Source organism: Uranotaenia lowii, chromosome 2, assembly GCF_029784155.1.
Source record: "Uranotaenia lowii strain MFRU-FL chromosome 2, ASM2978415v1, whole genome shotgun sequence".
Lineage (NCBI taxonomy): Eukaryota > Metazoa > Arthropoda > Insecta > Diptera > Culicidae > Uranotaenia > Uranotaenia lowii.
Genome location: NC_073692.1, coordinates 391295456 through 391308531, shown reverse-complemented (window position 1 = coordinate 391308531; position 13076 = coordinate 391295456). Strand labels below are relative to the sequence as shown.

At 39.8% G+C, this 13076-nt stretch overlaps 3 protein-coding genes across 3 annotated transcripts; all 3 read right to left on the bottom strand.

Moving 5' to 3' along the window:
• Positions 1-2833: 2833 nt before the first annotated feature.
• LOC129748003 (zinc finger protein 561-like) lies at positions 2834-4353 on the bottom strand. The gene is made up of 2 exons (XM_055742452.1): positions 4051-4353; positions 2834-3955 (listed from the first exon to the last, which is right to left on the bottom strand). Exons 1-2 carry the CDS (start codon positions 4219-4221, stop codon positions 2834-2836), a joined length of 1293 nt encoding a protein of 430 aa, XP_055598427.1. The 5' UTR covers positions 4222-4353.
• Positions 4354-6186: 1833 nt separating this feature from the next.
• LOC129743277 (uncharacterized) lies at positions 6187-8318 on the bottom strand. The gene is made up of 4 exons (XM_055735262.1): positions 8062-8318; positions 6817-8007; positions 6550-6753; positions 6187-6489 (listed from the first exon to the last, which is right to left on the bottom strand). The coding sequence occupies exons 1-4, from the start codon at positions 8278-8280 to the stop codon at positions 6187-6189; spliced, it is 1917 nt and encodes a 638-aa protein (XP_055591237.1). The 5' UTR covers positions 8281-8318.
• Positions 8319-8821: 503 nt separating this feature from the next.
• On the bottom strand, positions 8822-12762 carry LOC129742775 (uncharacterized). Its single transcript, XM_055734717.1, has 4 exons — positions 12571-12762; positions 11003-12505; positions 9033-9239; positions 8822-8942 (listed from the first exon to the last, which is right to left on the bottom strand). Exons 1-4 carry the CDS (start codon positions 12682-12684, stop codon positions 8847-8849), a joined length of 1920 nt encoding a protein of 639 aa, XP_055590692.1. The 5' UTR covers positions 12685-12762; the 3' UTR covers positions 8822-8846.
• Between the last annotated feature and the right edge of the window lie 314 nt (positions 12763-13076).

The following is a 13076-nucleotide window of genomic DNA, read 5'->3' as shown; positions in this document are numbered from 1 at the left end:
AATCCAAAATAATTTTTTTTCGCATGGTCGAACCTCATTCGAACGCCATTTGCATTTTGCCCGCCAACCTTGTAGCATCAACCAATGCTATAACAGTGCTTTTATAGGGTTATACCAGTTTCTGCACTAATGCAGCAGGTAATTTCGCCAAACCTGGCTCACAGAGCTAAAATGATGCACAGAATCAAGCACTATAGCTGACGCTAGAGCAGAGTTGATGCTAGATTTTAGTGCTTATGGTTACTTGGGCGCATCCATTGAAAATTGCTCTGGGATAAATCAAGCCCGAATTTCATAAACTGCCTTTTCCGAAAACTTTTGAATTGTGAAAATAATAATTTAGAAAAAAAAAATTTCAAAAGGAAATATGAACAAAAATATTGTTTTAACTAAATTTTTATAATCCCTTTTGATATTTAGGTCATCAAAGGAAAAAATCCCAAAAAAAATCCCTGCCGCATTACATGCCCCAAAATTAAGTTACAAGAATGACATTTATTCTCAAGTTTGGGAAAACCCCCTCAAACTTAATTTCGTCGGGAGCCAGTTTCATCCGATTTTGCGGCATTCTAACTTGGTTCTGGGTTGTACCGGCCTAGAGTGTAAATACTTCTTGCTGAAGCAGGTGCAATCAGAACGACGGGCCATTCGCATTTTCGTCGGTTCTTCGGAAACCATCACGGATTCACCTAAATATCAATCGTAGGTATTTACCTAAACGGTGTGTGGCGGAAATAACAACAAACCAAATCATGGATTTGTTTGTTGAGGAGCCCGCCCCCAGCAGTCGGCAAGCTACCGGAAGATCCCGTAAGTTTCAATCTTATAATCTTTAGCGCTTATTGTTTATTGACTGTAACATTTTGAATTTCAGTTCCCCGCACAATCGTGATCCGAAGGACAAAAACGCTGGATCATCGATAGCAATTTTTTGCTATGCACATGCAAATGGATCCGCAATGTCAGGCGGGTGAATTTAAAGGTCGAACCACATCCATCGCCCAAATGACGGAGGGAAGGAAAGCAAAGCTCCCGCTAGCACAGGAACAACGGTAGCATCCTTTTGCTGCAACTATGGCCTGATGGGACCTTTCTAGTCGATCCCTTGCCAGCACCTAACAATTCTGGCCGGTTGAATTCGTAGCTGATTGATACCCAATTGGATGGACATGTAAATGTAAGTCTACAATAAATGTATTTAAAAAATTAAAACTTAAATGGTTTCATAAAAAGATCCGAAAACCCTTTATCAAAATTTGCACATGTGTGCGTGCCATGTCCCCGTATGTATGATTCCAATAAACGTATGCATACCTTCGGTAGAAACATTTTGTCGAATCGTGTTATACCTTAACTGAAAATGTTCGGTTACAAGATAACTTTAAGAATAACTGTAAAGGAAACAGTTTGATGCCCAGAATACGTTTTCCACGAACGATTCTTGGATGTTATCTCAACTGTTTGTAGAACAGTCGCTCCATACAAATGTTTAAACAGTTTTAAACAGTAACATAACTTAACGCCACATTCAACAGACCGTCGTTTTGGAATTCAAGATAAGTGCAATGTTTTTTATGGTTTCAGATATCATTTTCTAAACGTTTTTTTACGCTGTTTCTTATCGTTTTATAACTACAACAGGTACTGTTATGTTACAATATTTTCGTATTCGGGTAGGAAGGCCCCGTGTTTCTAGGTTTACCCAAAGCTAGGGACAATACCCTGGCCCGGTCCGCAACGCGAAGCGTAAGGACCATACTTCATTTTAGTTCGAACGCGAAGCGTGAGGAGGCTTCCTCGAAATTTTGATCCATCATTTTAGGACGGCCACGTCTTTCTAGGTTTATTCAAAGCCCTAGGAAGGCCCCGTGTTTCTAGGTTTACCCAAAGCTAGGGACAATCCCCTAGCCCGGTCCGCAACGCGAAGCGTAAGGACCATATTTTATTTTAGTTCGAACGCGAAGCGTGAGTAGGCTTCCTCCAAATTTTTATCGATCATTTTATGCCAAACGGCCATTATGGAAACGGCCATTATGCCAAATGACCATTATGCCAAACGACCATAATGCCAAACGGCCATTATGCCAAACGACTTTATGCCAAACGACTTTTATGCCAATCGGTATACAATCGATTTTTATTTTTGTCGAAGTTGTCATTTTTAACACGATATGGTTTTCAAGTTTATTGCATTTACAATACCTTTATAATGTCTATATATTTTTAATCATATTTGACTGTTTAATATTTTTTCCACTATGTAGTTTTCGTTATTTTTTTTGCATTTTTGCTTCTTTTTTCATCATTGTAATATAATGTATGTCAATTTTCACGTTTTTGTATTTTTTATCTTTTATCAGTTTTAACCCAAATTGGCCACTCATTTCGCAATGAAAAGAAAAATAACATTAATTGTCTGAAATTTTTTAAGCGTGTGAATACAGGAGATGGATTCAGCAATCGTCCCAGTTAAAAAAATGGTTTGCAGTTTGCAACACTCGATTTCACTTTTTATGAAATATGAAAATTTTTTAATTTCTTTAGTATAAGCGGTATTAGCAGACATTGGTTAAACTAAATATTCATTTTCAAAATATTTTTAATAGAATTAATCCTTGAAATTAACTTCGATAGAAAATTCCCAACTCTCATATTTTCAGATTTAACTGCTTTTGCAAATTTCGTGCTCTACCTAGATGACACGAAGACAACGTGCGATTTGTTTTAAACGACTTTAAATATGTTGAATAATGAATGAGAGAATCATTTTTTCTTTGAACTAGACCAGTTTCTTTCACAAACATTAGACTTTTTCTCCACAATAAAACACAGTTTATTGATCATCGCCCGAAGACTGTGGCTGTTGCTTCCCATGCGTTTTCATGTGCGCCCTCAGGGCATATCTGTTCTGAAACGTTTTGCCGCACTCCAAACAGATGTCGGTTCGGGTGTCGAGATTCGCGTGGAAATTTGTATTCTGGTGCTGTTTCAGATTGGACGAAGTTGTGAACGTCTTGCCACACCCATCGATGTCGCAAACGTACGGCTTTTCACCGGTATGTATCCGGCTATGCTTCGTTAGAGCCCACTTGAACAGGAATCCTTTTTTACAAACGGAGCAAACATGGGACCGATCCTGGACGTGCGATTGTAGATGAGCATTGAGCGTTTTCTTCATGGCAAACGTTTTGGAGCAAATTTCGCACTGGAAATCACGTATTTTGTTGTGTGTGACTTTGATGTGCGTCTGTAGTTTATTGTTGGTGTAATAGTTTTTGTCGCACAGTTCGCACTGGAAGGCCCGAATCTTGGTATGGACTAACATGTGAACCTTGAGCGATGTGGATGCTATTCCACAAATAGGACAGACACGGCTATAATGTGGCCTGCGTTTTTGGGTCCGTTTAATTTTCGTAGTTGGGGCTGAGTCAACTTTTTTCGACTGATGTTCAGAATTTGTTTCTGACGGAGCTGTTTCATCTATTTCTTCAATAATGTATTCCTCTAGTTCATCATCGCTCTCGGTATCAACCATCCAATCGATTTCTTCGAATTCAACTGGTTCGCCTTTTACCTCCTGGTCAGCATGTTCTACTAATGATTCGGCAGCGATTTCAGAGAAAGTTTCCTCTAGCATCTCGAATTGTTCGTCTTCATCTTTTAGCGGCAATTCTTCCGGTTGAACTGCTGATTCAGGTAAAAATTCAAGATATTCATCTTCGTCATTGTCAGACTTCCCGGGCTCAGAAATATCATTGATTTCCGGAGATGTACTTTTGATCGTAGCAGGGCTTTCACCATCGTCAAATCGCACATCTGGAAATTCTTTCAGTAATTTTGCCTTTTTCAATATGTCCAATGACTGTTTCATGGTTTCATAAAATTTATGGATCGAGATCATCATTTGTCGGCAGTTTTGGCAAATCAGATTTGGGAATCCATCATCCTGGCTCACCTAAAACCGATAACAGAATTTAGGTTCACCATTGAAAGAATGTTTAACACCGTGTATAAATGCATGTTTTCATGAGTATTTATTAGGTGTCTTACCTCAATGCCCAACATGTTGAGAACGGTTCGGATGGTGGTGTTGATGCTGACGATGCTAGCTTTGCCTGGGATCGATTCGTAGATTGGTCGCAGGGGCACTTCCGCTTCCAGGCAAAATCGGCATGTATCAAAGTCATTCCTCAGCACCGAACGTACTTCCTCACTCGTCATTTCCTTAACTTTCGAACGGCCACGGTAAACAGTTGATCCAAAAAGAATTAGAGAAAGTAATATTTATATTGTAATAAAATTACGGCCAAAAATCCGTGAATGCGCGAAAAATCCTTGAATGAAATGTAAACAACAGCCGCTACTGTATTTTGAATTTAAAATCAGAGCTGCCATGTTTGAAGATTTTGATGCGATTTACATGAGGCAAAGATTTAAGACCACCTCGAAATTTAAAAAATCGGTAATTGAAAATGTGATTAAGAACATAAACATTTCTTTTTTTTTCAAACATGCCCACTGACTTAAACGACTTAATCAGAACAAACTCTAGAAATATTAACCTTTTAAAGAATTCTAGCGTAACATTTCAAAAGGGCGAAACTGCCAAATGTAAACAAATCGAGATAACGGTCATTCCGAATGTACGTGGTTGTGCTTTACTTAATAAACGCGGTTTCATCTTAAAATCACTTAAAAGTTTCAAAACATTGATAAAATTCAATTGGGCGAAACTTCCTGTTGATGCATTTTCGTTGGAACGTGAAGTTACGCCCATTCAAAATGGGGTTAATTTTTCTGTTCGTGCAGGGCCAATAGGCGTAACTGAGTTGACCGTGTGTGACAAAACGGCCTAATTATTTTTTGCGTGTAGGACCAATGGGCGAAACTTCAAAACCAAAACAAAAACGTCCGATCAATTGGGCGAAACTTGCAGGCGTAATTGGAATCGAAAACAAAAAAGGGCGAAACTCGAAAATCTCAGAAATTTAGTGAAAAAAGTTAAAGTTCTTGATAACCATCGAACAATAAGTGAATATAATGCACACTTTTCGATTTTGTTGAACAAAAAGTGATCGGTTTTTTAAATAGGATTTGAATAGGTGTTCCGAAATTTCAAACGTGTTTTTCTCGTTTCGAGCTAACTGCTAGTTTCGCCCTTTTGAAATGTTACGCTAGAATTTTATACATATTGCAAAAAAGTAACATTATATTTTTTGTCCAGGTCTGTCTATGATTTATATTTTAAAATATCTGGCATCCTTGCATGAGCGAAAAATGTAAACAAATAAGTCCGTTTCCCGCAAAAGTGTCTCAAGCGACAAATTCGTAGACGTAGATTGATTTTTTTTGTCGAAGTGATTTTTTAATGATGCTGGCGTTCGTAAATTATAAACAAACGTATACAAACGCACTAAAACGTGATTGGACGTTTACCAAAAAAATGATCGACTGATGCATCACCCAAAAAAATCAATTCACGAAGATGTTTTCAGCTTCATTTCATCATTAAATTCAAATCAATCTACTATATTCTATACAGTGTAAATTGATCATGTTCAAAATTACAGAAAAATTCAAGAAAAAACTGATTCTTAAATTGGACTTAGAAAAATTAGCTCGAAATTTAGCAATCAAGCACTTAAATTATCAAACCTCTATTTTTCTACAATATCGAAGAAATTCCGTCAACGTACGGGTTAATTTTTTATCGCATGTTTCCGAGTCGAGCAAATCCGGGCTATTTGTTTTTAAACCCATTCAAATCGGGGGGCCTGATTACGAAATATAATTCTAATTCCTAATACAGGGCCTTATCCCAATATTGCAATAGCCATAACATAACAAAAAGGGGAAATGGTAATGTTTCTTGGAAGAAAATCAGCTGCGTCTGAAATCTATTTAAGATTCCATTGATTTTTTGAATATGTTTTAAGCGCAAAAACTCACACATTTTGCGAAGCCATGTAGTTTGGGCAAATTTCGCGATTTTTCCTATTATAACGTGATAACTACCTACATACTCGGATCACATGAAACTGCATAGTTAATTTTGCATTAAATATCCGGATAAATCCGGTAAACATTTACAAATCCAAGCTTGGAACAGAAATGGCCCTTAACAAATTTTATTTGAACAAAACAAGAACATAATGTACATATAAACAAGTAAACAAAACGGTCAAACTAAATGTACTGCGTGTAGCTGCGAATGGATTTCATTTTCCCCAGCATGTCCAGTCCGGTTCGTGGAATTTTGCTGCACCCTCGCAGATTAACGTGTTTCAACAACAGACAATTGGCCACCATAGCATGAATGGCTCCGATCGTCAGTTGCGCGCACCTTACCAGCTTTAGACTACGCAGCCGCACCAAATGTTTACACAGCAAATCTATACACCAATCGGTCACGTTAACGCAATCACTCAGATCGACCGACTCCAGCGACGGACACTTACGGACCAGAGCTTCGATGCCGTCCTGGGTGATCTGCGAAAATTAGACATTAAACTTGAGGGAAGTCTTGCAGGCAAGGTTGTTGGATCTTACATCGACACAGTGCGATAGGTTGAGGTCTCGGAGAGCTACCAGTTGGAACGAATGCTTCAACGCAAAATCGGTGATTTTCAGACAACCGGATAGCTGAAGTTCTTGCAGCTCCTCCAGCATATTGATCGAAAAAGTTTGCGGTATGTTCCAGATGTCTATCGCCACTCGTTGCAAATCTATACCAGTTAAACCAGCGTCGGTGATCTGTAATAACAAAAATTGAAATGAGAACCCCTATGCGATGTAGTCCTAATGAACGATTCCTACCTTAACGCAACCATTCAAACGAAGTACTCTCACGAACTTTAAGTTACTGAAGATGTATTGGATCGATGTATCGTTAACGCAATCCGAGCCACAGAAATCCAAAACCGTGATGTAAACCAGTTTGATGCAAATTTTCAAAATCATTCCTTCGGTTATTCCGGGAAGCATACTCAGGTACAGCTCCTTCAGAGCATTGCGGGGTTTATCGACGATTGCATTTACAAAACCCACATCAGTCACACGATCACAGTCCGACAGATCCAAAGTTTCCAGCCTACGAAGCTTTCCAATTTCAGATATTCCGAAATCTGTAAGCAGCCAACAACCGTTAAGTTTGAGTGTTTTGAGCAAAGGCATGGATTTGGTGATGTCTATGAGGGCGAAATCAGTAAGGTTCAAGAACGCAGTAAGGTCCAAGTGAATAACATTACTGTGCTTCCGTAGAATATCTATGATTCCGGGATCTTTAATTGGTGCTCGATCGAAGAACGATAAGCTTATGTTACTGAGAGACATGTTGTCGATTTCTGCGAATTGCTTAAGGAACAAATCATCGTACATCGTGTAGCTGAAGTTCACAACTCTCATTTGGTGTTTGTAGAATTTTAGGATACGAAGTATGTGCGTTAAAATCTGATAACGTCTAACGGCCTCCATTTCCTTGAGACATTTCGAAATTTCTAATGAATTGATCCTTGGAGCCATTGCAACTAAGTAATTCAGATGATCCTCCGTCAGCGCGTTGATTTTACGAAGCCCGAGATGCGTCAAGCGTTCACAGACGAGAATGCTTTGAAAATCGACTGGCTGCCAACGTCTAAACAAATCGTCACAATCGACCAAATTCAACCGTTCTAAATTTGGTAGCGTGCCCAGAATGCTCATCAGCACAGGTTGAGTTAGTGCGCAGTTGTCGAATGTTATTTCCCGAATGTAAACTCCAAAGCAGTTCCAAAACTCGGTTTCACCGCTAAATTTGACCTTCGTTAGCTTGATGTTGGTGAAGTGACGAAAGCTATCCAGAAAGATTCTAATTGGAGACTGGGTATCGCAAACCTCGATCCGTTCGAAGTGAAAGCAAGTTTCGTTCAGGAAAATCGGGTGGCGTAGTGCTTCGAACCATCGATGACACGTGAGAGCTGCCGAGTTACGATCACTTGGCCGAATGAAGGTGAAGATATGGATCAGGATCTGGAAAAGTCAGACGGATCAGTAATAACAACCACGTAAATCTATTTGCTATACCTCCATCGGAAGATTGTCCCATCCAGTTTTGATCTTCGGTGCTTTCACATTTATATAGAACAGGTCGTCATCAAAAGGAAACTCACGATCATCAACTTCTTCCAGGGCTTCAAGCTGAACTTCTTCCTCATCAGAACTCTCCGAGCTATAATTGTAGAAACTATCTGCTCCATATCCATAAAAATGCAGATTGAAATAACTCTCAATCATCATCTGCATTTTGGATGGATTTCTCTTTCGGTTGCGCAAATTTCCCGTCCGATCACTTCAAACAGAACTAGGCGACTCAATCGGGTCCTAAAAATACACTTCGAATATCCTGGTCTTCATCGTCATTGGAAATGAGCCCAGAAGGTGGCGCATCGATCGTTCGCTCGCTTGATCGAGATTCATTTTCTTGACGATGAGTAAAGCTTCAACGACATAGAACAAACATGCTTGCAAAATGCCGGTAATGTTGATCAACAAAGTTTAAAAATAAACCCTATTATCGCATACCAAGAAAGCGTTTACAAATGTTTATGCAATCGTCGTAAATCGATCAAGTTCACGATTCGATTCACGGTTTCGTGACACCGTTTCCGATCAGCTGTTGATGCCAACGAACTATCGAGAATTTCTCGCCCTTCGATTACACGATCATCAACCTGCTGCTAGACAGTTTCGGTTCGGATTGTTTGGGTTATAAATAAAGGAAACAACTAAACTTAAAATAGATCTTGTTTTATTTCGATCGAATCACTCGAATGTAAATAGGCCTAAATCAGTTGATCCGCGCGGAGCTCCTATTCGTCACATTCGATCTCGTGCAGGGTTGGTACCGAGGCCGATAGTCGTTTCTTGACCCGGGTTAATCGCAGACAGCCTCCGAGGGAGATATGCTGCAATGAAACTTGAAATAAGGTTCAACGTAAACATTTCGCATATCGAAACAGCAAATAGAGGGACCTCGGACAAACTATGCAACTTACCTTCAAATACTGGCAGTTGACGCTCACAAAGTAGAAGCATTCGTTCGTGAGGAGCGGACACTTATCGGCCCGGAGAGTTTTCAGTCGTTTCAGGGTGCTGGTGATGATGTCGATGCAACTATCGGTTACGAGTGGACACCCGCTGATGTCCAGATACTCGATGGCTCGATTGTTTTCCACCAACGCCTGGATGCCGCGTTGAGTAATCTGTGGCGAATGACGAAAATGAAAAAAAATAATAATATTTATGTTTTAAGAGCACCATCTTTTCTTAGATAATTTTTGGCATGGTTTTTTTCGACAAGGCTTTGTTCAAGGCTTTCGCAATAAACACTGTACCTAACAAAAAATGTTTCCTATTTTGAAATGAAAAATACATACATAGTAGATTTAAAACATGGGAGAATCTAAGCTGGGAGGCTTAAAAAATTAGACTTTAGTACTGAGATGTGGAATCAGAGGCATGAGACTAGAAGCTGAGATTTGAGATCAGTGACCTGAGACTTGACATGAAAAATAGGACTTCAGACCTGAGATATTAGACCTAAGATATGAGACATAAAAAACGGGACTATAGACCAGAGACATGAGAAATGGAACATGAGACATGAGATAAAAGACTTGAGATATGATAAATCGGACTTTAGACATGAGACATGAAACAAGACATTAGAAACATTAGACATGAGAAATAAGTAATGAGATACGATACATGAGATATGAGACATAAGAAATGAGACATGAGAAATGATACAAGAGAAATAAGACATAAGACCTGAGACAAGAGACATGAGAGAAGGGGCATGAAACATGAGACATGAGATATGAGATACGAGACATGAAACATGAGACATGAGACATGAGACATGAGACATGAGACATGGGACATGGGACATGGGACATGGGACATGAGACATGAGAAATGAGACATGAGAAATGAGACATGAGACATAAGACATGGAACATGAGATATGAGGCATGAAACCTGAAACATGAATCATGAGATATGAGACATGAGAAATGAGAAATGAAACATGAGACATGCGACATGAGACATGAGACATGAGAAATAAGAAATGAGAAATGAGAAATGAGAAATGAAAAATGAGAAATGAGAAATGAGAAATGAGAAATGAGAAATGAGAAACGAAAAATGAGAAATGAGAAATGAGAAATGAGAAATGAGACATGAGAAATGAGAAATGAGAAATGAGAAATGAGAAATGAGAAATGAGAAATGAGACATGATACATGAGACTTGAGACTTGAGACATGAGACATGAGACATGAGACATGAGACATGAGACATGAGACATGAGACATGAGACATGAGACATGAGAAATGAGACATGAGACATGAGACATGAGACATGAGACATGGAGACATGAGATATGAGACATGAAAAATCGGACTTCAAACCTGAGATAATAGACTTGAGACATTAGAAACATAAGACATGAGAAATGAGACATGAGATACGATACATGAAATAGGGGACATAAAAAAAGACATGAGAAAAGAGACATGAGTAATGAGACATGATAAATGACATTTGAAATGAGACATGAGACATAAGACCTGAGAGATGAGACATGAGACATGGGACATGAGAAATGAGACTTCCGACCTGAACCAAAGGACTTAAGACCTGAGACATGAGATATTAGACATGAGACATGAGACCATAAACCGAAACTTTGAGTGTTTTGAGGCACCCATAACTCAAGTCTGATTAAGCTGAAATTTAGAACAGGTCCGTTTTTTGGACCAACCTGCAAATTGTCGGTTTGTTCGGTTTTGTAAATTCTATAATGAAATTTTCCCCATCCGTCCATTGCCTCCCTAAGATACACATTTGTAAAACTTCGAAAGTGTCAATTTCTATGAACATAATCCCCGACATCGTTTGGCACTTATTTCCAGCTAACGCAGCGATCTTAAATGTAGCTGAAAATGCCACCGGACCTACCTGATAGCACCTTGCCATATGAAGCTCCTTCAACTCGCCGAAGTGCATGGCATTCTGCAGCGAAAGATCCGTAACCCGGTAGCAACCCGTCAGCACCAGGGTACGCAATTTGAACAGCCGGGTGATGGAAAAAGACTCGGAAATATCCCAAATTTCCAAAGGGTTGTACGGCAGATCGATGCCGGTAATACCTGCGTCGGAGATCTTGTTGCAGCTGTCCAGGTTTAGCTTCCGCATGTGCACCAGATAGAAGTTGATGTACTGCATGGTGGGGTCACTAGCAGCGTTGGGGGTGCAGCTAAGATCCAGAATTTGGATCATACTGAAGTTGAGCGTCACCTGGATCAAGGTGTAATCGCTCAGATAGGGTAGCTCACAAAGGTACAGCTCCTTCAGTCGTTTGATTTTCCGCCCGACGACACCGTTGAACATGGCTTTGTCGGAAATTTTCTCGCAGTTGGACAGATCAAGTACTTCCAGGTTTTCCAGCTTTACAATGTTCATGATTCCTTCGTCGGTTAGCAGAATACAGCGACGAACTTTCAAGGTTCTCAGCCTTGGGAGGCAATTTATGATGAGATCCATAATTTCATCTGTGATTCCTAGCGACGATGTAAGATCCAAATGTTCCAAGTATTTTTGTGTCGATATGAAACTTATGAAACCAGGGGCTTTCATGATCTTTTTCGTTTTACTGACTTTCCACTGGAGAGATTGCGTGATTTTTAGATCCGGCGTTCGTCGCAGCAAATCGATAATTGCTACTGGAATTTTATCACAGAATGTTAAGCCCAAGCTCTCCAACCGTAGCCCATCCAGGAGTGCCAAAGTACTTAGGCAGATGTCATCCATGGAAAGTGTTCCGTTGAACAGAAGTGACTGAAACTGAAATTTCCTGTTGTTGATGAGGCGCATCACGTGCTCCACCATAGCTACGCGACGCACCGAGGGAATCATTTTGAAACAGTTGGAAATATTCAAATGTGTAATGTTCGGGGCTATAGTCATAATCCAGTTGAACTGTAGCTCGTTCACAAAATCGTTATTTGCCAGGGACACGTCCACCAAGTTCTCCAGTATAAAGTTAGACTGCTTGCAACAATATGAGTTTTCGAAAACCCACGTTTTGAACAACTCATCACACGATTCGAGCCCCAACTTACACAAGTTCGGCGAGTTCTGAAGAATCCAAATCAACCCTTCAAACTGAATGTTGCTGTTGGAAATGAACAAGTCTCGAATGTACTCTCCGAAATCTGGCCAAAAATCACTTTTCCCATAAAACATCACCGAACTCATTTCGATCCGGGGGAAAATGCGAAATCCTTTGAGGAAATAACTCAAAGGTGGCTCGTAATCACTGAAGTTAATGTTCGAAAATCGAAACACGAACTGTTCGTTGAATGGTGTGTAGTAATGAGCCGCCTCCAGCCAACGACGGCACGTTTCACCTGCCGCTATACGATCCTCTAACGATATCATGTCCATAATCATCAGTAAAATCTGTGAAAAATTTCCAAATTCATATTTTCTCTGTAACCAACTTTTTTTTAATCATGTTTGCTCACCTCCATGGGTAGGTCGTTGAATCCCGGGGGACCTGAATCGGGTGGAGGGTCCAGGATTTGACCGAAGCCTGTCTTTGGCTCCTGATGATTACTGGCTATAAAAAAGTCCATCATTTCGATAGAAGCTTTTTTGTTCGCTGGACGATAAAGAAACTAGAATCAACTAAACTCGGCGATTACGAAAACTCAGTGATATAACAGATTTATTTATTTTTGCGTAGCCCAACTCTTCGAGTAGCTGCTACGAATGCTGCTTCTGAACGGGTTGAATGTTGCGAAGTGAATGAGCGCCAGTGTCGGGTATTATTGGTGCCATTGTTTACGAGTCGCGTGCCAAGTTTTTCTCGAAGGATCGTCTTCGTGGAAACATATTTTTCTCGTAGTCTTGATTAAGTGTTGGTAAACCAAGCAATTTTGTTATACGGAAGGTGCTGTGATATTTTTTTCCCAGTCGCTGCGCATAACAGCTTTTGTAAAAAAGTAGCGCCATTGAAGTTTTCAAAATG